Consider the following 26,580-nt stretch of genomic DNA (forward strand, 5'->3'; position numbering starts at 1 on the left):
TCCAATAGAACACTACGAGCCGACTCTTCGAGTAATGCTATATGACGAAGAGGCAAACTGGGAAGCCATGCGCCTGGCATTAGACTCACTCCCTGAAAAGAGAGGCAATGCTGTCTTACGCCATGAGATTTACCGCCTGAGAATGACTCGATCATACAACAGAAAAGTGCACAGGCGTCCACTCAAGGTGGGGGACTTTGTACTTAGAAAAATGGAAGCTGTTGGTAGGGCTAACGAGTCTGGCAAGCTAACTCCCAACTGGGAAGGCCCCTACCGAATATATGAAGAGGTTAGAGACGGTACCTACCGTCTGGAAAAACCAGACGGCCAACCGTTACCTCGAACTTGGAACATAGATAATCTTAAGAAATATTTCTTTTGAAAAAATAAAGTCAAGGACTACTTGAATAAAGTTGCAAATTACTATTCAATTTTGTATTAAGAGGGGCATGCCAACTGACCAACAGTCGGCTACTCTCCATGTTTATATTCATTTTTATTTTAAGAGGGGCATGCCAACTGACAAACAGTCGGCCACTCTCTATGTTTAATTTAAGAGGGGCACGCCGCTTGACCGGCTACCCTCACATAATATAGTTCACCAAGAACTATCAAAAAACATGATCAGACCAGGTGTCAAGCCAACTGATCAAAATATAAAAATTCAATTCGACCTGTCCCAACATTATAGCAGGCGTCCGACGGCATCCATCCGGATGAAATTCGTCGCAGAGAGCAGCTCCCTTTTAGGTGGAACATTGTTCTATAAACTAATCACACGGCACCTATACGACTGTCCCCAAGGGCAACCACGTAGCCGTTTTTGAGACAAGGATAACTTTTATCACTAACCAAACTAGTGGTAACAGTTGACATCTGAGTCGGATTACCGCCTGTATTACTTGGGATAAATGCAGGGGGTACCTCTTGAGTTAATAGCCAACAAACATTGGCGAATCAAGGGGTCTAGCTGGCCTCTGCCGCCTGGTACCTCTACTACTCAATCTAGAATGAGGACGACTGAGTAACACCAACGTTAACTCATAGTCACTTTCCCAAACTTGGTATGGAACCTAAAAAGTTTGAATAGACCACCTGTTTTTTGGCAAACAAGGGCATTCAAACCACTATTCCTACTAGGTTTCCCTTCGAGTTAATAGCCAACAAACATTGGCGAATAAAGGGGAACAACCGGTACCCACCGCTTGATACCTCTACTACTCAATCACTCGGCGACTAGGTAAGAGCCATATTTACTTAGTCACCCCTTAAAAGTTTTTAGTATGAAATTAAAAAGTTCATACAACACCTATTCACACTGATAGGAAACAGTCGTCCTAGACTGCCTATAGCAAAAAAAACACAAGTAAGAAAACCCTTTCTTACTTGGTTAATTTTACAAATGACAGGACCGCCTGCCTAAAGGTAATCCAGTCATAGACTGCCTAAAAGTCTAGCCTACAAAATACAAGTAAGAAAACCCTTTCTTACTTGGTTAATTTTACAAATAACAGGACCGCCTGCCTAAAGGTAATCCAGTCTTTTAAACGGGACCAATACCGATTGAATAAATGGCCGACTGATCGCCCAGCTTGGAAACAAACAACCAGTCGTCCAGGGGCATAGGCGGACCACCCGTACCTGTCTATAATCGGCCATGCAAAACAGTCGATATAGTGTACAATTCAATATCAAATATTCAACACTTAGACAAATTTCAAGCAAAATAAAATTGCATTAGAGAAGATTAAAATATTCAGAACCCCGGCCCCCTGGCCGGGTAAATACAAGCAAACGGCACGCAGGCCGTGAAAAAGACATAAAAGCTTAAGAAGGGGGCAAATCTTCAACATTAGCAGCTCCCGCCTGGTCAGCATTCTTCTTGCTAGACTCGGCCTCAGCTGCAGCCTTCTTCGATGCCTTGCCCCCAAGTGGCACAAGCGCCACTATCGGCTGCTCATCCCCATCCAAGGCCTCCTCCAACTCCTCGTCCTCAGCAGCCGCCAGGATCTCTTGATTATATGTTTCAGAACACTGGCGGTACGTTTTTTCCCACGAGGCAAAGTCGGCACTGGGGAAGAGGCGGCTCCAGGTCATGCGCTGGATCTGGGAAGAGTCTTCCATCATCTCTCGGACGAGCTCTCTCTTCTCTTGCTCGGCCTTCTCCGAGAGCTCTTTAGTTAGACTCTTCTCCTGGGTCACCAGGCGTTCCTTTACGTTAGCCAAGGATTTCTCCATGGCTTCCTATGAGAGCATCTTTTGGCGGAGAGGTTTAAGCTCGGCCTTGAGATTGGAGACGGTCGCCTCCAGCTCGTTGTTCCTCTTCAGGGCCGCCTCTAACTGAGCCCGGATAGCGGCGGCAGCCTGCGCCTGATAATAAAGAATATCAATTGTCAGAACTTCATTTTGGGCAATTTGAAACATTGCCTTATCACAGTCAGAGGCGGCCATAGCTTTTGCAGCCTTTACCTCTTTGTTTTTCCGATCAAGCGGCTTGCGAAGGCCGTTCACTCGGATCAGGGCCTAAGTAAAGAGAAAACATGCGTCAGTTTCCAAGAAAAAAAGATAACAGGCGTCCTGGAATTCAAATACTCAAAAAATGCTAAGTATACCTCAGCAAGGACCTCTGCAATCTCATCAAGGTCAAGGGTGCCGACACCCCTGACCGCCTCCCTTTCAGATGGAGGAACTGCTTTGATCATGGACTTGGCTACCTCTACCAAGTCAGGCTCCTGAGGGCCGGCTGCATCAAGCGTAAAAAAGCAAGTTAGACCTAGTCAAAGCAAGTGTAAAAGTTTTTACAAGTAATTGTCCATACTTCTAGGCGGCCCCGCCGGAGTTTTAGAAGAAGTGGCCGGCTGCTTCTCAGCCGCCACTGTTTTCCTGGAAGACCCAGGAGAGCTTGCAACAGTCGTCCTCCGGGCCTTGGGGTCCGGCTGTTGCGAGGAAGAAGCTCTTGGAGTGCCCGACTGAAAAAAAAAAAAAAAAAAAAAAAAAAAAAAAAAAAAAAAAAGAGTTAGTATATGCATAAGACAACTACTCCAAAAAGAGGAAGAGTTTCGAAGCCCACCAAGGGTGCCCCCTTATTGGGGGAGTCGGTACAAGACTGTTGCATGAGAGAGGCCCGCAACATGGCCGCCGCAGTCTTGGATGCTGTTATTTTACTCATGGCGTCAGCTGCAAAAAATAAACAGCAAAGTTAGTAAAAATCCCAAGTAAACAAAGCGTGAAAAAACAGAGTATTTGTCAGGCCGGCTACCTCTAGAGCACCGACTGCTGAGGCCACAGGCGGCCAAAAAGTACTCGTCATAGAGCCACTTGAAGCTCGGGACGCAGTTTAGGGGTACTTGCTCTCGTACCCTTGAAGTAGAGTTCACCCTAGTCTCTACTTTGAAGAGTCCTTTGTCTAGGATCTCTTTTTTAGCCTTTGGGGGAACAGGCGGCATGCTGCGGCCGCCTGCAAGAAGAGGCGGATCCCTATTCCACTTGTTAAAGCGTTTGTTCAGCTCCGTGTCTGAACCCTCGATGATAAGGAAGGTGTTCCTCCAATCCTTCCATTTGTTCGCCTTACCTCTCGTCATGAGGTAGCCCCTATGGCTTGTTAATTGATACCAGCCGGTACCGCCCGACTTAGGGGTCCGGCTGAGATAGTTCATGTGGGCGAAAGCCTCAAAGCTTGGCTCCACCCCGTACATTTCGCACCCGGCCACATAGCCGAGTACGTTTACCCAAGAGTTGGGGGCTAACTGCCATAACCCCAAATCATACCCATCTAAAATCCGCTGAACAGCCGGATGTAATGGGAAGCGCAGTCCAGCTTTGATGGCCGCCACATAGCAGCCAAAGCAGCCGTCATCATAGCTGGTACCAGCCGGCCAGACGACAGTGTCTTCTGGATCCAGCACGAACAGTAAAAATCCGGGGCCCATTCTGTGGTTAGCTATAAAGCTCTCCACTTTGTCTTGCATGGCTGCGATCCGGCCCCGGGGTACCGTGCAGTAGTAGGGGGTGTTTTCCTCTCGGTAAGAGGCGGACGGCTCCGCCCAATTATCCCCCTTCTCAACTGCATGAGAAAGCCTCGCTTCTTGTAGGCGGCTGTTTCTTTCTTCTGTGCCTTGAGAAGCGTGGCCAGAAGAGCTGGACTCGGACTCGTCCTCTGACGAGTTCGAAGAGGACGACTCCTCCCCTCTCCCAGAGGGGCCCGCCTCCTCTCCCTTAGAAGGAGCAGGAGAAAAATTAGACATGTCAACGGTGAAATGGGAAGGGACCACCTTGACCCCTCCCTCAGAACTGTCGGCTTGGCAGCCGCCTTGTTTCACTTCTACATCTGGCGCCTGGTCAGATGTTTCACTAATTGGCACCCTTTGAGAGGAGCCGTCCGAGTTTGAGATCCTAGCAGTCTTTTTTGTTCTGGCCATCATGTTCTGCATAGACACAGATACAGTCGGACTTTGTATAAAGGGCAAAGATGGGTCCAGAAAAGGGCAGGCGGCACTCCTAGTCCTAGATTCAGCCGTCCCCGGTGACCGGCTGATCACTAACTTAGGTCGTGTCGTGTGCTTCCATGGTGCCATTTCAAAAATAATAATAAGAAAAAAATTAAGAGTAAGAGAACCGACGGTTACCTGAACGAGTGACGATTGATGAAATTCTGAAATCCTTTGCAAACGGCTTGTCAGAGCAGGCGGTAGGCAGAAAAAGTCCAAAGTGTCAGAGCAAGTTCAGGGGTCCGAATGTTCTCTCGCAAAGTTCTCAAATGTGAAAATGACCGAAGTCAGCACTTCCTTATATAGGCAAAGTGAGAAGGCGAAGGGTCACTCCCAAATTCAAAATTTGGGCGGGAAAATCTCTCGGCCATTTGCAAGGTGACACCTGTAGCAGGCCGTCACCTGTCACCATGCGACACCTGTCACAGGTGACACGTGACCAGTCACGTGCCACCTGTGAGGGGCAAATGATTAGGGGATTTTTATCCACCAATCACCGTCTAACAAGTGGACCAACCAGGTTCCGCCACGTGTCCTTCACGTAGGCCAATAGGAGCCTGCCACGTGTCAATCACAGATACGTCCTCTACGGACCAATTGAGACACGACACGTGTCCACCCATGCCAAGTGGGAAAATCGGCCAACAAGGCCCAATCCTGTTTAGAGGCCCAGTCAGCCCTAGGTTTACCCTAAACCTAGAGAGTGGCACGCTTCCCGAGGTTATAAATACCCCTCTTAATCCTCATTAAGAGGGGGGAGAACTCGAAACAACACACGGATTACACATTAAACACTCTCACCTAGAGAGACCAAATCACCTTAATTTCCGCATTAATCACTCCTTAAACAGTTACTAACTTGACCGTTGGAGGCGGAGCTCCTACCACAAGGAGTCTTCATTGTTTTGCAGGTACAGGCGTCCGGTTCCAGTCTCGGTATTGTAACTCTCCCGCAGGACATCAGAAAACCCCGAAACAGAACCGGTCCATCAAGGTTCCTAGTCTCACTAGGAATTGAAGTTGTCTTCTCATTGTCAAGCTTCTTCTTCTCCGAACTTCCTTCTACCTCATCAACCTTTTCCTTCTCACCTCTCTTGTCTTCATTCACACTCTCTTCTCCTCCCTTCTTTTCCTCACTATCCCCTCATTTGGACCATCATAGGAAGTTCCCGACCTCAATGTGATTGCCTTGCATGTATCGGGTTTTTGGTTATGAGAAGGGTTAGGTTGTGGTTGTCCGGGTAGAGTAGATGGTGAATTGAAAGGAGTTCTCTCGGCCAATTGAGCTAGTTGTGAATCAACCATCTTGTTGTGAGCTCTTATTTCTTGCATTTGTTGCCCAAAGGTTTGCATTTGTGAATGCATGGCTTGAAGGAGTTGAGTTGGTGTTGGCTCCGCTTGAGGTGCTTGTTCTTGATTTCTTTGAGGCACTTGGGCTTGATTGTTGTATTGGTGTTGGTTGTTGTATTGGTTGTTCCTTGGGTAGATCCCTCTTGGGTTTTGGTTTTGAGATGGAGGTGGATTTTGGTATTGGGGGTTGGAATTGTAAGAAGGTTGAGCTTGTTGGCTCCATTGTTGAGGTTGAGATGTAAACCCGGGTGGTGGTTGTCTCCAAGCTACTCCATCGTCGCCTCCTCTAAAACCATCTTGCCTTGTGTTGTATGCCGCTACATGCTCGGGGCTCAAACCTCCACAATAGGATGTATCATGGTTCGTTCCTCCACAATTTTGACAAGAGAAAGAGTTAACTTGAGAAGAGCTCGCTCCACCACTTGAACTTGCATTTACACTCGTGTTCAACTTGGAAAGCCCTTTTGTGAGTTGCTCAATTTGATGTTGTAATTGATCAACCTTCTCCAATTCATAAATTCCACCTTTCTTTGGTGCATTCCTTCTTCTACCACCCCAAGAGTAATTCTTTGCTACCTCCTCGATTGTTGCTTCCACTTGATTTTGGGGGATCTTGATCAATTGTCCACCCGCCCCCGCATCCAAGTTAGCTCTAGACATAGGCTCCAATCCATCATAGAAAAACCTCATGAGCAAACTTTGATTGTATTCGTGATGAGGACACGCTTGTACCAACTCTTTGAACCTCTCCCAAGCTTCACTAAGACTCTCATCCGTTTCTTGTTCAAATGATGCAATCTTCCTTCTCATTTCGGCGGTCTTTTCCTCGGAAATGAACCTCTTCAAGAATGCCTTGACTACCTCCCTCCATGTCGTGAGAGAGTTAGGCTTCACTTGCTTCAACCACTTCTTTGCTCTACCCGAAAGAGATTGTCGAAATAGATGCATTCGGATGTACTCTTGAGAAACTTGATTGGTTTGTATCATGGCACATAGCTCAAGGAATCTATCAAGGTGCTCTATGGGGTCTTCACTTGGAGAACCCGAAAATTGTTCCGATTGGACCATTCTAGTATATTGGGGATGAATTGTGAAGTTGGTTTCCGTGACGGGTAGCAAAATCCCTCCCGTGAGATCATAATCCTCCGGATTTCCGAACTCATGAAACAACACATCATCTTCTTGTCCCGCCATTGACTCACTTTGCGAACTTGAAGAGTAAGAATCACTCCCACTATCAACTATAGCACCAAGACCTCTTCCTTCTTCTTAAAAGCCTACGGACTTGCCTTAGAGTTCGGTTGATCTCTTGGTCAATTTGATGTGTGGGTGGTCCTTGAGATCTTCTAAGCATTCACCAAAGCTAAGCAAACAATTAGAAATGACAAGTATGATAGAATAAACAAAACAAAAAGAAAAGCAATTAAAATTACTCTAACAAAAGCAAAAATAGACACTAAACAAGTCGCCTCCTCGGCAACGGCGCCAAAATTTGATAGGGATAAGATAGGTCGTTAAGCTACTACCCTAATCAAATTAATCATTTATAATCCTAGACTACCCTAATACAAGTATAGGGGTACGTAAAGGGTCGAACCACTAAGGAAGCACACTCGTTCAACATCAAAATCACTAAGCAAGAGTAAGAAGGGAAATGTTTTTGTTGATTCTTGGATTAAGCACTAAGACTACAAATAAGCAAAGATAGAGATGAATAAACTCAAGAGAAAACAACGCTAGGGATACGGGGGTGTCAAACATGATTAGAAATAGGGGAACAATGATAGCTATCATGAAGAACATGCCAAAGAACACAAGATTCTACCTAAACAATTCATTCTTATGCAATCATCAAGGCAAATCAATGGAAGAGGTCTATACTAACTTGGATCATTCGCATGCATCCTGTTAGTTACAAGCAAAACAAGAGAATAAAGAAGCACAATCCATAAAGCTCCACTTTAACAACTCATTCTCATGCAATCATTAAAATAGAGGTAATCTTAATCTAGTTCAAATCATTTTCATGCATTTAAACTAGAGAGCAATCAAATAAAGTGCAACAATAATCTCAAGCTATCAAAAATCATATCTTCCATCAATATAAGGCATGTATTCAATCCAACCATCATCATTCATCCAATATTCAACACATATTTTCCACCCCCTTCCCCTAGCTAAGAAATTAGCCTAGAGAAGGGAGAACAAACATTATAGCAAGATTAGATATAGACTCAAGAAACACAAAACAAAACATGATTAAGAACTATAAAAATAGTAATAACTAGATGAAATAATAGATTAATAGAAGTAAGCAACTAAGAGGCAAATAAATAAAATAAAGAGAAAGGATAAGAGAATACTAAAGAGGAGATTAATGAAAGAGGAAAGCTTGAAAGGTTGCTAGATTGAAGATTAAACTTGATCAAAGTTGAATACAATAGAGGAAACTTGAGTCATAATCCACTTTCTCTCTCTAAGATTAGGGCTAATTGTTCATAAGATAAAAGATGATTACAAACTTGAATGAGGGAACTATTTATATGCATCATAAAAGACGGAAATAAAACACCAAGGAGAGCCCTCTAGCCATCAGCCGCGCCCTCTCCAATGTGGGTACGGAGTTGCTTAGCCCAGCAAACCGCGCCCGCGGCTCCTACGCCCGCGCCCGCGGCTGAAGAAAGGAGAGGCCTCTCCTGCTGAGGAGAGGCCGCGGCAAGACATCAGGGGAGCTGCCAGCCTCGAGTAGCCGCGCCCGCGGCTCCAGGTGCCGCGCCCTCTTCTAGGGCGCGGCGCAGCATCTCCCGAAAGTTGAGGCATCTTCAAGCTTGAACAACCGCGCCCGCGGCCTCTGACTCCGCGCCCGCGGCTTCTCCATTGCCATTGTGCCATCCTTGAGCATCATATTTCCTTTCCATAGCTCGTCATGCATCCAAAGGTTCATCCAAACGGGCCAAAAACCTACAAAACAACAAAGAAACACTAGAAAAAAAAAACCCAACAAAAAGGGGAAAAAGGAAAGGAAACACGAGAAAGGAAAGGAGAAGGCAAAACTAAGGTAAAAATGCTTAAAAAGGCTCAAACAAGTGCAAATAAGGGGAGAATCCTTTGAGAAAAAGGATGGAAAAGTGGCATAAATGCCACTCATCAACCTCTTCCTCCACCTCCTCCAACAGAAATTGATCCGGACGTAGTACCAATTAAGGGTGAACCAGATCCTCTTGAGAGGAAACGTGTCCCTAATACATCCTTGTCAAAGTTGTCAATATCTTCACCTAAGCCCCTTCTATTAATCTTGCCTCATTTGCGCTACTCATCGGATCAAGGTAGTTGTAAATCTCAGTTTTGGAGGGAGTAGGACGAGAGAGAGAGAGAAAGAGGGGTGAGAAAGTGATTGATTATACATTAAAAATATCCACTTTAAAAACTTTATTATTAACATTAGTTTATTTAACCCATTTTAAACGATTGATTATACATTAAACATTATTATTATTAGGCAAAAGCTAATGAATGCCCCAGGGGCATTGGATAAGCTAGCTAAAAGTAGAAAGATTAAACTAAAATTAACATTAATTACACCGATCGACGCGTGATTTTGTCATGCTTTCCCAAATTAATACCACTTGAGAGAGAGAGCAAGAGAGAGAGGGAGATCACTTATGAAAGATCATTTGAGAGAGACCCCTTAAGAAAGATTACTTAACAAAAAGAGACACCATAAGAAAAATTACTTAAGAAAATTTAGATAAATTAGCTTAGGAAAAATAGCTACAAAGTACTAGAGAGAGACCATGCATTTAAGAAAATTTAGGCCAATTCAATTAGGAAAATGCAATTAGCTTAGGCAAAAGGCTTACTAAAATGTTACAGAGAGATACCACTTAAGAAGGATTGCTTAACAATTCAGAGTTCTCTTAAATTTTACTCTCCATTGTAAATTTTGAAGGGGCTTCCATCAGATTTCACTAGTGGAAAGCCCCAATCGTTTGTTTCTTTTAAGTTTCTTTTAATTCTTAGGTTATAATAATGTCTCCCTCAAAAGAAAGAGTTTATCTCCTTTGAAAAACAAGGTTTTTTCAAATTCTCCTTCAAAAGAAAAGGTTTTTCGAACTCCTTTAAAAGACAAGGTGTTATTTACGTTTGATAGGGTCTCCAGTTTTATGGGGCTACAATTGATTATTGCTCGAATTCGGGTTACAAAATTATCACAAGAAATTTTTTCCTCACAAAATATTGAAGCATCGACGGATCCACTCAAAAGTTGTATGAGACAACGAATCGAGAATATGTCGAATTGTTATATCTATGTATTTGGATTCTTAGCACTTCTCCAATTAATTCTTGTTTGATTTTGTTAAATCTGTTTTCATTATCGTTATTTATCAATTGTAGATGTCGTATGACTTTAATCAATGAAATTTAGTGTCCTTTTGGACTTCTTTCAAAAAATAAAAAAGAGAATTTAGAGTTATTAACTTAAAAAACTCATAGCTTAGCTTAGGAGAGACGGAGAGATAAAGTACTTAAGAAATAACACTTAAAGAAATTCAGGGCAATTAAGCTTAAGAGAGAGAGATAGTACTAAAGAAAGATCACTTAAGAAAATCAGGTTTATTATCTTGAAGGGGGAAGAGCACTTAAATTTCACTTAAGAAAATTAGGGCAATTAGCTAAGAAGAAAGAGATCAGAGAGAGACCACTTAAGAAGATCACTTAAGAAAGTTAGAGAAATTAGCGTAGGAAACACAAAATAAGTTTACAAAAAACGCTTACTAAATTGCGAGAGATCAAGAGAGACCACATAAGAAAGATCACTTTAAAAAATTATGACAATTAGCTTAAGAGAGAGAAAGGAGAAACCACTTAAGAAAATCGGGTCAATTGGCTTTAGAGAAAGAGACCAATTAAAAAAGATCACATAAAAAACACGTCAATTAACTTTGGGCAATTAGCACTTAAGAAAGATCACTCAAGAAAATCATGACAATTAGCTTAAGAGAGAAAGCACTTAAGAAATATCACATAGAAAATTTGGGCAATTAGCTTAGAAGAAAGAGAGAGAGAGACCACTTAAGAAAGTTAGGGAAATTAGTTTAGGAAAATAAAACAAGTTTACGAAAAACACCTACTAAATTGCGAGAGAAAAAGACAGGCCACATAAGAAAGATCACTTAAGAAGATCGTTACAATTAGCTTAAGAGTGAGAAGGATAAACCACTTAAGAAAGATCACTTAGGAATTCGGGTCGATTGGCTTTAGAGAAAGAGACTAATTAAAAAAAAATACATAAAAAAATCACATCAATTAGCTTTGAAGAAAGTGAAAGAGACCACTTAAGAAATATCAGTTAAGATAATGAGGGAAATTAGCTTAGGAAAACACATTTAGCTTAGAAAAAGGCTTACTAAAATGCTTTAGAGAGAGAGAGAGAGAGAGAAGGAAGGAAGGAAAAGAGAGATTAGAGAGAGAGAGGCAACTTAAGAAAATTAGGGCAATCTTAGGAAAAACACAATTAGCTTAAGAAGAAACTTACTAAAATGAGAGAGAGAGAGAGAGAGAGAGAGAGAGAGAGAGAGAGAGAGAGAGAGAGAGAGAGAGAGAGAGAGAGAGAGAGAGAGAGAGGGGGGGGGGAGAAAGGCCACTTAAGAAAATTAGGGCAATCAATTAGGAAAACACAATTAGCTTAAGAAGAGACTTACTAAAATGCTATAGAGAGAGTAAGAAAGAGGGAGGGGAAGAAAGAGAAGGAGGGAGAGAGAAATATCACTAAACATTGAAAATCGAGCAATTAGCTTAGGAAAAGGCTTACTAAAATGTTGGACCACTTAAGCTAATTTCGTTTTGTTAAGCTAATTTATGAAGAAAGATCACTAGAGAGAGAGAGATCACTTACGAAAGATCACTTGAGAGGGAGAGAGAGAGAGAGAGAGAGATCACATACAAAAGATCACTTGTGAGAGAGAGAAAGACCACTAAAGAAAGATCATTTGAGATAGACTACTTTAAAAAGATCACTTAACAAAAAAAGGGAGACTACTTAAAAAAATCAGTTAAGAAAATAAGAGAAATTAGCTTTGGAAGAGTTACTGAAATGTTAAAAAGAGAGAGAGACCACTTTAAAAAGATCATTTAAGAATAAAAATCACTCAAGAAAAAGAAAATTGCTCAAGAAGAAAGATCACTTAAGAAAAATCACTTAAAAAGAAAAGTCACTTAAGAAAATCAAGAGACCACTTAAGAAAATCTAGGCAATTAGCTTAGGAGATAAATTAAGGAAATTAGCTTAAGAAAGGGAGAGAAAGAAAGAGTGAATGAGAGAGACCACTTAAGAAATACCACCTAAGAAAATTAGGGCAATTAACTTAGGAAAAAGGCTTACTAAAATGCGAGAGAAAAAGAGAGACAACACAAGAAAGATCACTTAAGAAAATCATGGCAATCATCTTAAGAGAGAAAAAGAGTAAGAGGTCACTTAAGAAAAATCACTTATGAAAATAGGATCAATTGGATTTGGAGAGATGAAAGACTAATTAAGAAAGATCACATAAAAAAAATAAAAAAAAATCAAGGCAATTAGCTTAGAATAAAGAAAGAAATATCACTTAAGAAAATCTATGCAATTAGCTTAGGAAAACACAATTAGCTTAGGAAAAGGCTTACGCTAAAATGCAAGAAAGAGGGAAAGAGTGAGAGAGACCACTAAAGAAAGATAACTTAAGAAAATCGGGCCAATCAGCTTAGAAAAACACAATTAGCTTAGAGAGAGATAGATAGATAGAGAGAGAGAGAGAGAGAGAGAGAGAGAGAGAGAGAGAGAGAGAAATAAAGAGAAAGAGAAAGAGAAAGAGAGAGAGAGAGAGAGAGAGAGAGAGAGAGAGAGAGACCACTTAAGAAAGATCATTTGAGAGAAACCAATTAAAAAAGATCATTTAACAAAAATAGAGATACCAATTAAGAAAGATCACTTAAGAAAATAAGAGAAATTAGCTTAGGAAAAAAGAGTTACTAAATCTTAGAGAGATAGAGAGAGCGATAAGGAGAGCACTTAATAAAGATCACTTAAGAAGAAATACGACCACTCAAGAAAAAAGAAAGATCACTAAAAAAAAAAGATCAATTAAGAAGAAAGAACAATTAAGAAGAAAGATCACTTAAGAAGAAAGGTAACTTAAGAAAAGAAAGATCCCCTAAGAAAATCAATAGACTACTTAAGAAAGATCACTTAAGGCAAGGCAATTAGCTTAAATTAGGGAAAAAGTGAGAAAGAGACCACTAAAGAAAGATCACTTAAGAAAAAAGATCATTTAAGAAAATCGGGGAAATTATCTTAGGAAGAAGAGAGAGAGAGAGACCACTTACCAAATTTCACTTAAGAAAAATCAGGGCAATCAAATTAGGAGAGTGAGAGAGATCACTTAAGAAGGCTCACTTAAAAAATCAAGGCAATTAGCTTAGGAGAAAGATAGAGAGACCACTTATGAAAGATCGCTAAAGAAAGTCGGGGCAATTAGCTAAGGAAAAAGGCTTAACAAAATGCATGCGAAATAGAGAGAGAGAGAGAGAGAGAGAGGGGGGGGGGCTTGGGGGGTGAGAGAGAGAGAGGCCACTTTAAAGAAGTTATATATTTCCCAAGACATATTACTATTTTCCAATTATATTTTTTAAAGTTGTATATTTTATAAAGTAAAATATAGCAATAATAAAAAACAAAATAACAATAACTACACTGATTAATAGCATACATGCACTTACGCTACATAATATCCACACCCGATTTTACCATATTGGGCTATCAACACCTACATCAATGCATCATCCTTCTCATCATCTTCAGAACCAACCTTTCTAGGCTTATTCCATGAAAACACTCTTGTCAAAATTATCAATATCTTCACCTAAGCCCCTACTATCAATCTATCCTCATTTACACTATTCATCATATGAAAGAAATTGAAAATCTCACTCCTTCCAAGTTGAAGAATTTGGTTTCCCCTAAGAGTCCTGTTTCTCATTGTCCTTTCCAAACTTGGTCCCTTCAGAAACCCCAACCAGATGAGTTTCTAGACTGCTTAGACTTATCGAAACCCCATGGATCAGCACTTAGTGCAAACTTCTTTAGAGTTGAATCACTTAATTGTCCCCATGAAAACTAAGACTTTCCCTCTCCTTTTTTAGCATCTCAGTTACTCAGGCCGTCTTCTACAGAGGCCCTATCCAATATACAGTCACCAGCATTTTCAGCAGTACTCTTTGGTTGTCCACAAAAGGATTTTGCATAGTTCTCTTTCTTCTGAAAGTCCGAACTTCCGCATCCACCAGCTCCACTTTCTTTCTTTCGTAATTACAATTTTCAATTAGAGTATATTTACATTGTCATACATTCAAAATCAATAGAAATAGGAAAAAAAAACAAAAAAAAAAAAAAAAAAAAAGAAAAAAAGAAAAACACTCTACACGGATTAATAGCATACACAGACTTACATTCCAAAATATCCACACCCGATAATATCATTTTGGCGCGCGATTGCTCGACTAGTTAAATAAAAAGTAAAAAGGATGGAGCTCTTATTTTTCTCTCTCCCTCTGATATGTTCTGTTCCTCATAATTCACCACTAACACTAACACTAACCAGGGTAGTGTAGTGTAGGGTTGGGTTGGGTTTCGAACTTCGGCGGTCAACCAGGGTGGGCTTGTCGAGGGACGGCGGGAAGCGGTGGCGTGGCGCGGTGCTGTGCGGAGTCTTTAATTCGATCGAAAATAATATCAGGTCAATCAATCTTAGGAACATTCACTTTTGATTTGATTGCATCATGTTATGTTTTGTATTTTTTTTTTCCCTTTTTTAGTTAGACATTTAGAAATTAGGGTTTCCATGAATGAAAATAAGAAAAACAGGTTCATCCTTCATATTTTCCAAATTCATATAATTTATTATTATATATAATCATATTGTTGCTTTGTTGATGAATTTATTTCGACTAACAAAACTGATTCATATAATCATATTGAAGATTAATTTCGAATTCGACTTTGTTTGTTTGCCTGTATGTTTTGCTAGGTCTAGTTTGCTACTCTCCAGAGTTCTTTAACACAACTTAATTATCATCCATAGCTGAAAGTAGTATCCTACAAACTTTATTGTTGTCGCTTTGTTGATAAATTTCGACTAACTGATTCATATTATTGCTTGATAAAGTGTTTATTTTCTGATATTTGGGAGTTTTTATGACATGGGTACGAATGATATTGTGTTTCTTGATCTGGATCTTGTTTATTTTCTGATATTTGGGAGTTTTTATGACATGGGTACGAATGATATTGTGTTTCTTGATCTGGATCTTGTTTATTTTCTGATATTTGGTAGTGTTCATGACGTGGGTATGAATTATTCTATGTTTTTTTATTTGAGTCATGTTTATCCTTGAATTTTGGGAGTTTTTATGGTTTAGCTATGAATTTATTTGTGATTTTTTTATTGGGCATGCCCCTGCCAGTTCTTTCTCCTCCAAGTTGTCACTGCTGCTCTATTCAACCAGTCCGTTTCAACCTTTACTGCTGCCAAGGTACATTACTTGTATCCTTGTTTGATTGTATTGTATGATATTGAGCTGATATTGTTTGGTACTTTGTCTAACTATCCGTGTTTAATACACTTTTGCGGTTCATCTGTTAAACTTGTTAATCTGGCTATGGCTGTGTTTTTCTGGTGTCACTCTTATTGCAATACCGCAAACGGAGTCCTTTTATATCTGTTGGTGATGATTTATACTCCCTAGTTTCTGATTTTTGGTAGATTGTTTTACTTATATCTTCTCTGTTTAATTTAATGAGTTTAGATTTACATAATTGGATAGATCTCTACCTGTATTTTTTTTGGTTTGGGGTTTAAGGTTGTTGAATCTATTGGTTTTACGTAATATATGAGTGTAAATGAGAAGTGCAATAGAATTAAGTCTTACATTGCAATGGCGCATATGGTGTCCCTTTTATCAGAGTGTCAATGAGAAGTGCAATAGAATAGTTTGTTTTATTTTTTATTATATCTTCTCTATAATTGAATGAGTTTAGATTTACATAATTAGGGAAATCTCTACACATGTTTTGTTTGGATTTGATTCGTTTGAATTATCTTTTTATTTTTTGTGGCAAATGTAAACTATAGAGGTTTGTATTTGTTGTTTAGTGTTTGGTTATTTCGAATCTGCTGGCTTGTTAAGAAATTAGAGATTCTACATGCATTTTTGAAGGGCAACAAGTATATTCGTGGAAGGCGAGAAGTTTGAAAGTGAGAGAACAGTGTTTTAACATTGTACTGATTTTTTTTTTTGCTAACATAATTTGTTTTAATTGGTTTTTCTAGAATTAAAAGATGAAGGGAGAAGATGCTGCCTTCTCTACTTCCATTAGCACTTGGCCATCATTTGGAGGTATCTTTTGTTCTTTGTGTATCAACGTTGGATGCCTGTCACTTTAATTATATTCGAATTCATGTTCTTAGAGAACATTCAATAATAACTGCAATAAGAGGAAATATTTTTTTGTTTTGTTTTGTTTTTGTTTTTCTCTCAAATGTGTGTGCTCTGAATTTTTTTTCTGAAATCTGGAATTTTGAAACGTCATTGTTGTATTTGATATTTCAGAGCATGAAAAAATGGCCATATATGACTCTGTGTATTCTTGTCCAACATGTACGCGTGCCTATCTTCTGTATTCTGATTTGAAATCTTATTTTCATTTCTCATTCTTTTTCTCTGTTTGCTTTGTCTTTCTAATTTATTAACAGAAAAAATGTGTGGTTGTTGAGGGGATGCTTTAGCTTATTTGTATTGTTAATAATATTATATCGTGTTTAATCGTAGATGTTGACTGATTTTCTTCTAATAAGCTAATGTATATGTGAAGATTATGATGAGAAGGTTGTGGGTCTTTTTTTTTTTTTTTTTTTTTTTTTTTTGAAGTGGCATAAGTGCTCGCTGTGGTGGTGTGGTCACTTTAGGAAATGTTTCAGTTTTTTCGTAGTTTCTCTACACAGCTAACTGCTTCCAACTTTACGTTGTCTTACTATATTGACATTTCTATTCTGAGCTGAACTGATTGTATCTTTTCATCCTTATCCATTTTTCTCTCTCTTGCTGATGAAATTTTAGTCTATCTTTTCAAATTTGTTTATATATTGTTACCTGAATTTGCAGGGTCATCAGGGCAATTGGATGTTAAGACTCATCCACTCCCATCCTTAAAAGATCCCCCTCTGCCAAAGAATTGCAATTTTTTCCAACTGGATGCATTTCTTGGTACCAGGGTGAAAACACAGATTAAGGTTAACAGTTTTGAGTGCACTTCTTGTTTACACAAGATTCTAAGCACTTATGTCACCGAAAAGTTGAAACAGCGTATTACTGACATTTGTGTTGACATTATGCCAAAGGTAATTACTTGATGTGGTTCAAAGTGACTATAATTAGCTCATGTGGTATTTGGATTATATCATTTTTTCCTTATCATATATTAGGTAATTTTTAGTTTTTTATTCACTTTCCTGTGGTGCCATATGTATAAGTGTGTTGTTGCTTATCTTTTATCAAACATTACGTTTGTTGCTTTTGCTTGAGATTGCTTAAGGTTTTCTAGTTAAACCAAACTATTTGGATTGAGATTTTTAAATTCTTATAAAGTTTTGAGATTCACTTGTTTTTCCTTCATTATTCTATTAATTCTATCATTCGACATTCTCACCAATTCACAAACAAAATTAATTTTTGTCCCTGTGCCCTAATCTGACTCTCACATAACATATTGAACAAACTTGCTGCCACTTGAATTACTTTCATTGTGATACAGTAAGAATTACGTATCATTACTATTATCTCCTTTTGCCTTTTTGTTATTTTTTTATAACATTAAATATTAATATGTTTAATATAGGATATGCCCAAGAGGTGTGATGCTGTCATTGATGTGGGCTATGCTGATATGTTGCTTAAAATTTCTGTCAAATCTAATTCGAAGCTTACAATTTCTGGACATTTTGAGAAGGTTTGTTTTTCGGCATGTTCACAATATAATATATTATTGCTTTATTTTGCTTTTAGAAATTATAAGTTTTGGTTACATCTTAACAATCCCAAGTTTAGAGATAGTCTTCTCATATTGATCACAACTCATAGATCGCCAAAAGGTTATATACGCACATGTCATGATTTTGGAGAGAAGTTTGATGATGATAGGCAACAATCTTCTTCCCCTCCCCTTTTTTCCCTTCTGGACTATCTAAGCCATTTTATTGCCACCATCCCAACTGGCTGTTCCATTGCTACTAGCAAAATATACTTCCTCCATTTTTTTTTATTTGCATCGTTTTCCTTTTTAGGAAGTTACAAATTACTTGCATCATTTTTCTTGGCAATTAATTCTCTCTACTTCTCTCCTATCACATGGGTACCATTATTTCTTTCTCTCTATCTCTATCCTCTCCTTAATTCTTGCAATGCAACTATAAAAAAATGGAGGAAGTATGTATATATAATGGGGCATCAAAATGCTGCCTAATCTTTAATGGGATTAAAACGGAGTTTTGCTTTATTTTAACTCTAATATGAACTAGAGACATAATAATACATGATTTTCAACAATATAGAAATTTAAATAAAAATTGTCTAACACTAATTAGCAGTGCCCTACTTCCTTAATGTTGCTGCCAGACTTTTTGAAAAGCAAAGAAAACATAAGTGAAATGGGCACTATGTTCCTACTTAAACCCCTTCCTTTTCCTTTAAATGGTAGTGTTTCCTCTCCCTAAAATCATCTCAACTAACAGCATTATGATCTACAATTCCACATCACGACCCATGATTCTTTTGGACTTAAAACAATATATTTATTTAAGCTCAGTTTGATTTTCATGATTATGGAAGTGAGAAACAATGAAACAAAGTTTCATTACCATTGGGTTGTTTTGTTGAGGTTGTATTGGAGAAGGTGGGTTGATGTAAATTTTATCTTTATTGAATTGAAGGTTGTTATCATGCTTGGGCAATAAGACAACAATCTTCAAGGCTGAAGATGTGAGGGTGTTGGATAGGGTAGGCATTCATGGATGTTGTGGTCAGGTTGCACGTGTCATCATTGCAGTGGGTTTTGAATGTTGATTTTGTTTGATGGGTGAGGTTAAGGAGGAAAGAGGAAATTAAAGATGGCAAGAATGCATTTAAACTTGGGACTGATAATTTAGAAATAATGAACACATGGTATTAAGATGGGAAACACCCCAACTTGGGATTTATGATGCCAATTTTTTCTATCTTAGAAAATTTTATACTTCCTCCGTAACGAAATACATGTTACACTTTAATAAAATATGTCTCATATATATTATGAAAGTGTAACATGTATTTTATTACGGAGAAAGTATAAGGTTTTAGAAAAATTTCTCTTATCTATTTTATTATTAATTTTATAGTTATTTTTTTTCTTTAACATTTATGTTCTCTTTGCATCTTCTTTTTAGCCCTCTTCATAGTACCTTCTCAAACTTTTTTCTGGTTTTTTTTGGTTTGCCATGCTTTCTCTTGTCCTATCCTTTACTTTCACTTCTTGTTCTACTTTCAACCTCATTCTTCTCAAACTTTGTTTTTGTTGTTGTGGCAGGTGAAGAAATCTTTAAAGCTTCAAGGAATGTTCATTTACCTTACAGTGAATGCTATAAGTGAGATTATAGGTATGAAGTACTTTAATGTCAACTTTATTCCTTTTGATATGTTATTAATACATATATTACTAAGATATCGTTTTCTAATTCATTGTTTTCATAGTTCATCTTTTCAAATGTTTTGATCTTGGATGGAAGCTGAGTATAAATGGCCCAATGAAAGATTTTAATGATGAATCCAAAACAGTTTCAATCATTGTTGTGGAGAGATGTCCTTTCCAAAAGGAAGAGATATGTCTAGTTGGTTTCAAGGTATTTTGAATCATGAGTTTTATCTAATTTATTTAAAGCTTGCTAGATTTTTTTTGTTTTTGTTTATATGCTTCTACCTTTTATTCTAATGTGTTTTTCATGCTTTAATTAATGATTCTTGTTTTGCACTTCATATGTTTTACGTTTAGGAAGAGACAGATCTTATAGCTGGGGTGAAACAAACGATCGCTGACCGTCAGCAGTCAATTTCAAAGGTATCCGGATCCTTGGATGAGATTGAGAATCTTAAAGAAAGGCCTCTTTATCAGGTTGCTACAGAACATCATCATGTAACAGTGGTACAAAGACAGATTGGTCATCTTGAAAAATTTGATATCATTGTAGTACCAGAGGTGAGGATGAGGATTATCTATGTCTAATCTCTTTATTCAATATTATAAAATTGAGATTGTTGCACCTTGCATGACACATGTCTCAATTAACTTATTATACGGGTTACCATAGATTGCCTACATGTTAGGGACCATTTTAAGCGGATAAAGTATAAAGGTCGGTTTATATAAAATGAAAAATTAAACTCAGACTGTTTTGAGAAGATGAGTAAAAGGTGGAATTATTATCATAATTTTTTCCCGATAACAGCAACATGATATGTAGTGACAACAAGGCAAGGCAGAGAAACACAAGTGATACATATTGTAAAAAAGGGCTACATTCAAAGATGAAATTAAAAATAGAATTTTTAGTCAGGATGCACCTTTTATGTCCACTTTTTTCTGAAAATGCCTTTTATGTCATTTTTTTTGCAAAAAGTACCTTTAATGACCATGTTGTTTAAAAAAACTCACCTTTATCAACAAAGTTGTGTTTTTTGAACAATAAAGTATGCAAACATTGTTACCTTTATCTTTCAATTTTATCTTAGTTGAAAGTATATTATTAGCTGCTTTTGTGTTATATGGCTTATAAAGTTTTGACCTGCGTATTATAAGTTATTAATATTTTACTAAATTATCACTATTGGTTTTGTTTTGGAAACCAAATTCTAATTATGACGCTTAACTTGTAAATACTTATTCAGGAATACCAACACAAAATTATAGAGGACTACTTAGTTAAAGAAGCTAATCATCGCTGTTTTAGGCTTCTTTTTGAGATCGTGGATGCATCAGTTGATAACATTGTTATAGTAAGTGTCTTGAAATTTTTTTTAATCGAATTTTTCATCTTAATTTTTACATCATATCTTCTGTTCTCTTACATGTAATAATCTTTTTGTTCTCTTACAGGTAATGTCCTGGGGAGACAATTTTCGATTTGGTTTAGATGGCTCTGACACAACTGTTGTAAGTTGTGTTCAAAATTTCATTTTAAAATTGTATTTTTTTTAAGTTATCAGATTAACTAAAATTGGTGTTGCACAATCAGGAGACTTTAAAGGATACTTTGGGGAAGACATTAGGTTTTTCAGCTGGAGTGAAATGTAATATGTATGTGCCATGTGTATTAGCATTTATAATTTGACATATCATAATCTTATCATTATCATTATCATTATGATGATTATTATGATTATGATTATGATCATGATCATAATTATTCTACACCATCATCTAACATATTGTATTTTGTAATTGAAATATGAAATAGGGTACATGATTGGACTTTGGAATTTTCTTCAAGACTGGAGAAGGCCTCTTATCTACCTACAAATGCATTGCCCGAGCCTACGGTAATTAAACCTAGGGAACTTTCTAACGGAGTACCTGTTATTTAACGAATTCTCAATGGTGTATCTAAATTATTTTAAATCTCAAAAATATATCTAAACTAGTGTTTGCTTAAAACTGTTAAATATTAACCTTAACCACCTCTCTTCTCTCTCCATCGCCAATCACCACCCTAGCACCACCAGCTATCACCTAAACCACTAGCTGCCATCGCATACACCCCAGAACTAATCGGTCAACACACAACCGCCTTCCACCTCCACTATCCCAATCCCTGTCTCCTTTGAACTCCCCACGTAAACCACCAAAAAAGATCCCTTAATTGTTCGAAAGTGGGTGGGGGTGGATGGAAGGAGGTGGCTGGTATGGCTCGAAAAGAGGTAGTGTTTCGTGGGTGGTTTGGGGTTTTGTGGGTAATGTCGGTTTGTGGTGGGTGGTTCCGGTGGGTTTCATGGGCTGTCGGGTGTTTGAGGGTGGTTCAAGGGGTAGTGGGCAGTTTCGTGGGTTGTTGTTAGGGTTTGAGGGGGTGGTGGCTGTTTTCGTGGGTTGTTTTTGGGGTTTGAGGGTGGTTCGACGGTATTGGGTGGGTTCAGGGAGTTTTGCCGGCGTCGTTAGGTGGAATTGGGGTGGAGGCCGATGGTATTGGGTGCAGTGTTTGAAAAGGCGCGCTTGAGGCGCACCTAGGCGCTAAGGCTCAAGGCGCATGGGGGTAAGCGCTTAATTGAGTCTAGGCGAGGCATTTGTGGTAAGGCGCGCCTAGGCATTGAGGCGCAAGGTGTTGAGATATTGTGCTTCTTTAAATTTTTCTGTTGAAAATTGTGTATGCTTGTATTATTATAATATTATATGTTACTATGTTATTACACTTCCCTTAACAATCAGAAAGTGGGCCAAAGCCCAATTTGAAGATTATGAGAGCTGACAAGTCTAGAAGGGTGGAGATGAAAGGTTAAAAAAAAGAGAGAGAAAAGGAGAAGACACGTACACCCAGCAAGCCCTAGCTTGAAAATGGAACATTGAAGAAAGTAGCAGTATCACGTTGAAGCAGGAAGAAGAAAGAAGAAGAAAGCAAAAAGGTACTCTCTTTATGTGCTATCTTTTCTCCATCTTTTTTTACTTACTTTCATCTCTTTCTCTCTCATCTTCTTTTTCTTTTTACTGATCTTCAACTGCTCTTATATAGAGGAGGAAGTTTTCAACTTTTTATTTTCTTAATCATTATTTATCTCTTCCATGGACCACTTATTTATTGCTTTCCAATTTCCACCATTAAATATCACATGCCCACCATTATTTTATTGACAAAACAGCCACTAACTTATAAATGTATATAATAATAATAATAATAATAATAATAATAATAATTATAAAACATACATTTTCTTCCCTTTAATATGTGTTGTCTTGTTTCTTTTATAGTAATATATACATTATATACGTGGCATTGTTTTTGTTGTTTTTGCTATTTCCTAGCCTGTGCATCTCTTGCTGCAGTTCTATTATTTGCATTTCTTGTTGTTTTGTTTATAATTTGCTGGCTGCTGTTCTGTAATCTGTTCTTTGCATTCCTTGCTGCTTTGTTCATTACTTCCTGGTTACTGCTGTTATTAGTTGGTCACTATTCACTGCTGTTTTTGCTCTAACTAAATCAATGAAATCCTAACAGAAGAAGAGGAAGAAGACGATGAAGGGTATCACTTGATGGAGATGACATGGAGGAAGACATTGCACAAGAAGAAGACTATATATAATGCCAATCTTCCATATCCTTTTCATATTAATGCTAACTATGTTGATATGTAGTATCTTTTGCTGCTTAAAATGATTAAACATGATCTAAAATGATAATATTTAGAACCTTTGTTAAATTATTATGTGTTATGATGGTTTATTTAGTGGGTTATGTATGCATATGAGTGAAAAAAGGCTTAATTATGTGAAAGTGCGCCTCACTTCGATAAGGCGCGCGCCTAACGCCTGCTCTTTGCGCCTAGGCTCCAAGACCCCTAGCGCCTCAGTGCGCCTTGTGCCTTTTCATACACTGATTGGGTGGTGGTAGGCGGTGCTGGGTGGAAGTGGGGGTTTTTATTTTTCTTTATGGGTTAAATTTAATGGAAAATTTTGTTATCTAACAGAATATTCCATCCATAACACTACATTTGGGAAGCCATTGAGATTAAAAAAAGTTTATGTACACTATTGAGGATTCTCAAAAGCACGGATCCACCATTGGGAATTTGAAAAATCTCAAAGTACAAACAAATAATGACTTTGAAAAATCATTTTCATTGGCAATTCATAACATTGTTTCTATGCTTGTTATATGTTAGTTTTTTATTTATGATTTCCAGGTGGAAAAAACTAAGAAGCGAAAAGATAAAAAGATGAAGAGACCTGCTTCTAAAGCACAAAATGTGGGTGCTAAATCTCCAGTACATAAAGCTAACATAGAAGATTTGGGAGAAGAGGAAGTGGAAGTAGCAGAAGTGGTGGAAAAAGTGCAAGTAGCAGATGATATGGAAGTTGACGAAGTGAACGAAGATGAAGTAAAAGTAAAAGAACTTCAAGAAGATGAAAAGCCTAGACCAACTGTGTTAACGATGAAAGAAGAGCTCGTAAGTCTCAAATATGATTTTACACTGAAAGATTGGCTGGAAAGGAAAGAAAAAGTAGACCTTCATCTTTGGTCTGCTTTATATGATGTTTGGAATCAAGAAGATTCGAAAAAAAAAAAATGGAGTTGATTGCATGGACAATTGGGATAGTAGGCGCTTAGATGATAATCCAAGGTTGATCATAAGGAGCATCTTAAAAGCGGTTGTTGATTTTCACGCTGCTGATGAATTTCATGGTTATTTACATAACACAGAGAACTTTCTTTTGAAAAAAAGAGAGTATCATTTGATGTCGGATAAATATGTGGTTGATGTGGATTGCATTTTGACTTTTAGAAACACGAACCCAGCTGAGGATGAAGCTAAAGTTTTGAAAGAAAAGTCAGCCAAACTTGATATGTTGAGATTGGATGGGATTATTTTCAATAAAATTTTGGGTGGGGTTAAGTTGCCTGATGGTTTGCTGCATTTAAGGAAGACAATGGAAACGGAAAATGGTTTTGTGATTAAAAATCACCCTAGCCTTTGGGACTGGTCTGCACGATTTGGTTTTTACGAGCTGGTGTATAAGGAGTGGGTTCAAGGATCAACACCTCTATCTAATGATGGGTTTGTCTCTTTTATGGGTGAGTTTGCACCTGAAAGGAATTCTTTGGATTCGAAAATTCATGATAATTTCTTATATCTTGTCGAAGTTAAACAAGATTTTGCAAAGCGTATACCAGAAAACACTCCTCTTTCAAGAGTTTATCACACTGGTGGTAGCGTAGGACACTCCTACAACTCTGTTGGCACTGATGATGCTCCAAATTGGTATCAAAAACATTTTCTCGGATATGTGAGATTGGTGCATGCACTTTGCAAGGATAGGAGTCAAAGAACCGGAGATCCTTTTATTCAAAAGGCTGACAGTGAAGATTATTTGATATGTCAGTATATTGAACTTGCTACCAGTCAGTTGGTTCCTTGCTATTTGGAAGATTTTTTTGTTAAATTGTGCAAAGAAGGTTTTGTGTTAGGTGGAACTTTAATATAGGTCTAAGGTAGATTGTTTGTAAGTGACTGTTCCTGTTGGTTGTGGCTGCTGTACTTTGATATTAATGTTGATATTGGCATTAGCCATGAATAGATGAATAACATTTTTTCCTTTTGTGACAATGTATGTTGATATATGCCTAATATTTTTATCTGGATTTCTAAGAACTTTTGATATCTTAATTGTGAAACAAAGCTTTGAGAGTTCTGGATATAATCTTCAGGCAGCATGTTGCATTGCTAAACAGTAAAGACTTATCATTTTTATTAAGATGTTATTTCACTTGAAATTCTGGACGCTGAATACTTGTTTTCTAAAAATAATTAAGATAATTATGTTGTAGAAGAATTAAGATGCATTTTAGAATGATAGATCAGTTTAGAAAGAAAGATGAGGGTTCGGAGTGTTTTTTTTTGGACACAATATTGAATTCTTGCTACTTCAGAATGTATTCGACTTCCTGGGACTTCAGTATTGCAATTTCTCAGTATGTTAATGGCCCCTGACCCTTGTTGATGAAGTGGTTCTTGTTGAGGCTGAACTGAGCAAGGCATGTTGCAGAGAGGAAGCGCTGAAAGTGCTTGAGTTGGTAACTCAGCTTGTTTTTAATTCAATGCATTTGCTATTATCTTTGATCTTTATGCAGCATGGATAAGAGGAAGTATTTTGTTTGGGTCTTAGACATTAACCAAAGTTTAACTGATCCAGTGACTGATTTAATGTTCTTGTCACAGCTTGGAAAGCGTATTGATAACTTGGTACTGCCACTTGAGCTGCTACAACAGCTGAAGTTGTCAGACTTTACTGATCAGCATTCAGCAAGAGTATGACTCATGGCAAAAACAAAATTGGACGATTGTTGAAGCTGATCTTAAAGCTGAAGTTGCTGCCCAACTTTCAAAAGTTTCTTCGTGGAGCTTTGGAGAGACCAGTATAATAACGAATCAATGCAAGTTCTTCGTAGTGCTGTAGTGGCTTTGGCTTGCAGAGCAGCTGATGGATTGTCTGATTCTTGTCATTGGGCTGATGGGTTCCCTCTCTGTATCAACAGTTATTGAAGAGGTTGATGAACTTATGGACCAAGAAAACTTGGCCTATTCTTGGCATTATCCAGTTGTTGCATAACCTCTGTTTTACATGGGTTCTTTGTAATCGTTTTGTTGCAACTGGTCAAGTTGAACTTGGAACTCCTAACTGCAGATGGTCATCTAAAAGAAGTAGCAAGGGATGCAAAGACAACGAGGGATACAGTATACTCTAAGTTTCTGAGTGCTATCTTGGGATGGGTAGAAAGAAGGCTGCTTGCATATCATGACACTTTTGATACAGAAAACGTCCGGGTCGAAATATGGCTTTCAAATTAAAAAAGGGGTTTGTATCTCAAAAAAAGGGTCCGTTGAGCGCCGGACGTGAGAGTTTCTTCTCATCCAGCTCCTC

General features: G+C 38.1%; 2 protein-coding genes across 3 annotated transcripts; one reads left to right on the forward strand and one right to left on the reverse strand.

Annotated features, from left to right (window-relative positions):
• Positions 1 to 5,591: 5,591 nt before the first annotated feature.
• LOC110716512 lies at positions 5,592 to 7,031 on the reverse strand. The gene has a single exon (XM_021895146.1). The coding sequence runs from the start codon at positions 7,029 to 7,031 to the stop codon at positions 5,592 to 5,594; it is 1,440 nt and encodes a 479-aa protein (XP_021750838.1).
• Positions 7,032 to 13,486: 6,455 nt separating this feature from the next.
• Positions 13,487 to 25,300, forward strand: LOC110716457. 2 transcript variants are annotated; one of them, XM_021895081.1, is made up of 13 exons: positions 13,487 to 14,608; positions 15,336 to 15,404; positions 16,202 to 16,268; positions 17,034 to 17,269; positions 17,767 to 17,877; positions 19,489 to 19,558; positions 19,653 to 19,801; positions 19,951 to 20,154; positions 20,844 to 20,951; positions 21,052 to 21,108; positions 21,191 to 21,252; positions 21,413 to 21,494; positions 23,844 to 25,300. In XM_021895081.1, exons 3-13 carry the CDS (start codon positions 16,211 to 16,213, stop codon positions 24,234 to 24,236), a joined length of 1,530 nt encoding a protein of 509 aa, XP_021750773.1. In that variant the 5' UTR covers positions 13,487 to 14,608; positions 15,336 to 15,404; positions 16,202 to 16,210; the 3' UTR covers positions 24,237 to 25,300. The 2 variants fall into 2 exon arrangements, with proteins under 2 accessions (XP_021750773.1, XP_021750774.1); XM_021895082.1 differs by lacking the exons at positions 13,487 to 14,608; positions 15,336 to 15,404 and having other exon boundaries at positions 15,442 to 16,268.
• The last annotated feature ends 1,280 nt before the right edge of the window (positions 25,301 to 26,580 follow it).

This window comes from Chenopodium quinoa, unplaced genomic scaffold, assembly GCF_001683475.1.
Source record: "Chenopodium quinoa cultivar QQ74 unplaced genomic scaffold, ASM168347v1, whole genome shotgun sequence".
Taxonomy (NCBI): Eukaryota; Viridiplantae; Streptophyta; class Magnoliopsida; order Caryophyllales; family Amaranthaceae; genus Chenopodium; species Chenopodium quinoa.

Coding starts and splice junctions, on each gene's coding strand:
- LOC110716512 (XM_021895146.1), bottom strand. CDS start 7,031: ATGGCGGGACAAGAAGATGATGTGTTGTTTCATGAGTTCGGAAATCCG.
- LOC110716457 (XM_021895081.1), top strand. CDS start 16,211: ATGAAGGGAGAAGATGCTGCCTTCTCTACTTCCATTAGCACTTGGCCA. Junction 17,878..19,488: donor TTTCTGGACATTTTGAGAAG/GTTTGTTTTTCG, acceptor TTGTTGTGGCAG/GTGAAGAAATCTTTAAAGCT. Junction 21,109..21,190: donor ATGGCTCTGACACAACTGTT/GTAAGTTGTGTT, acceptor TTGCACAATCAG/GAGACTTTAAAGGATACTTT.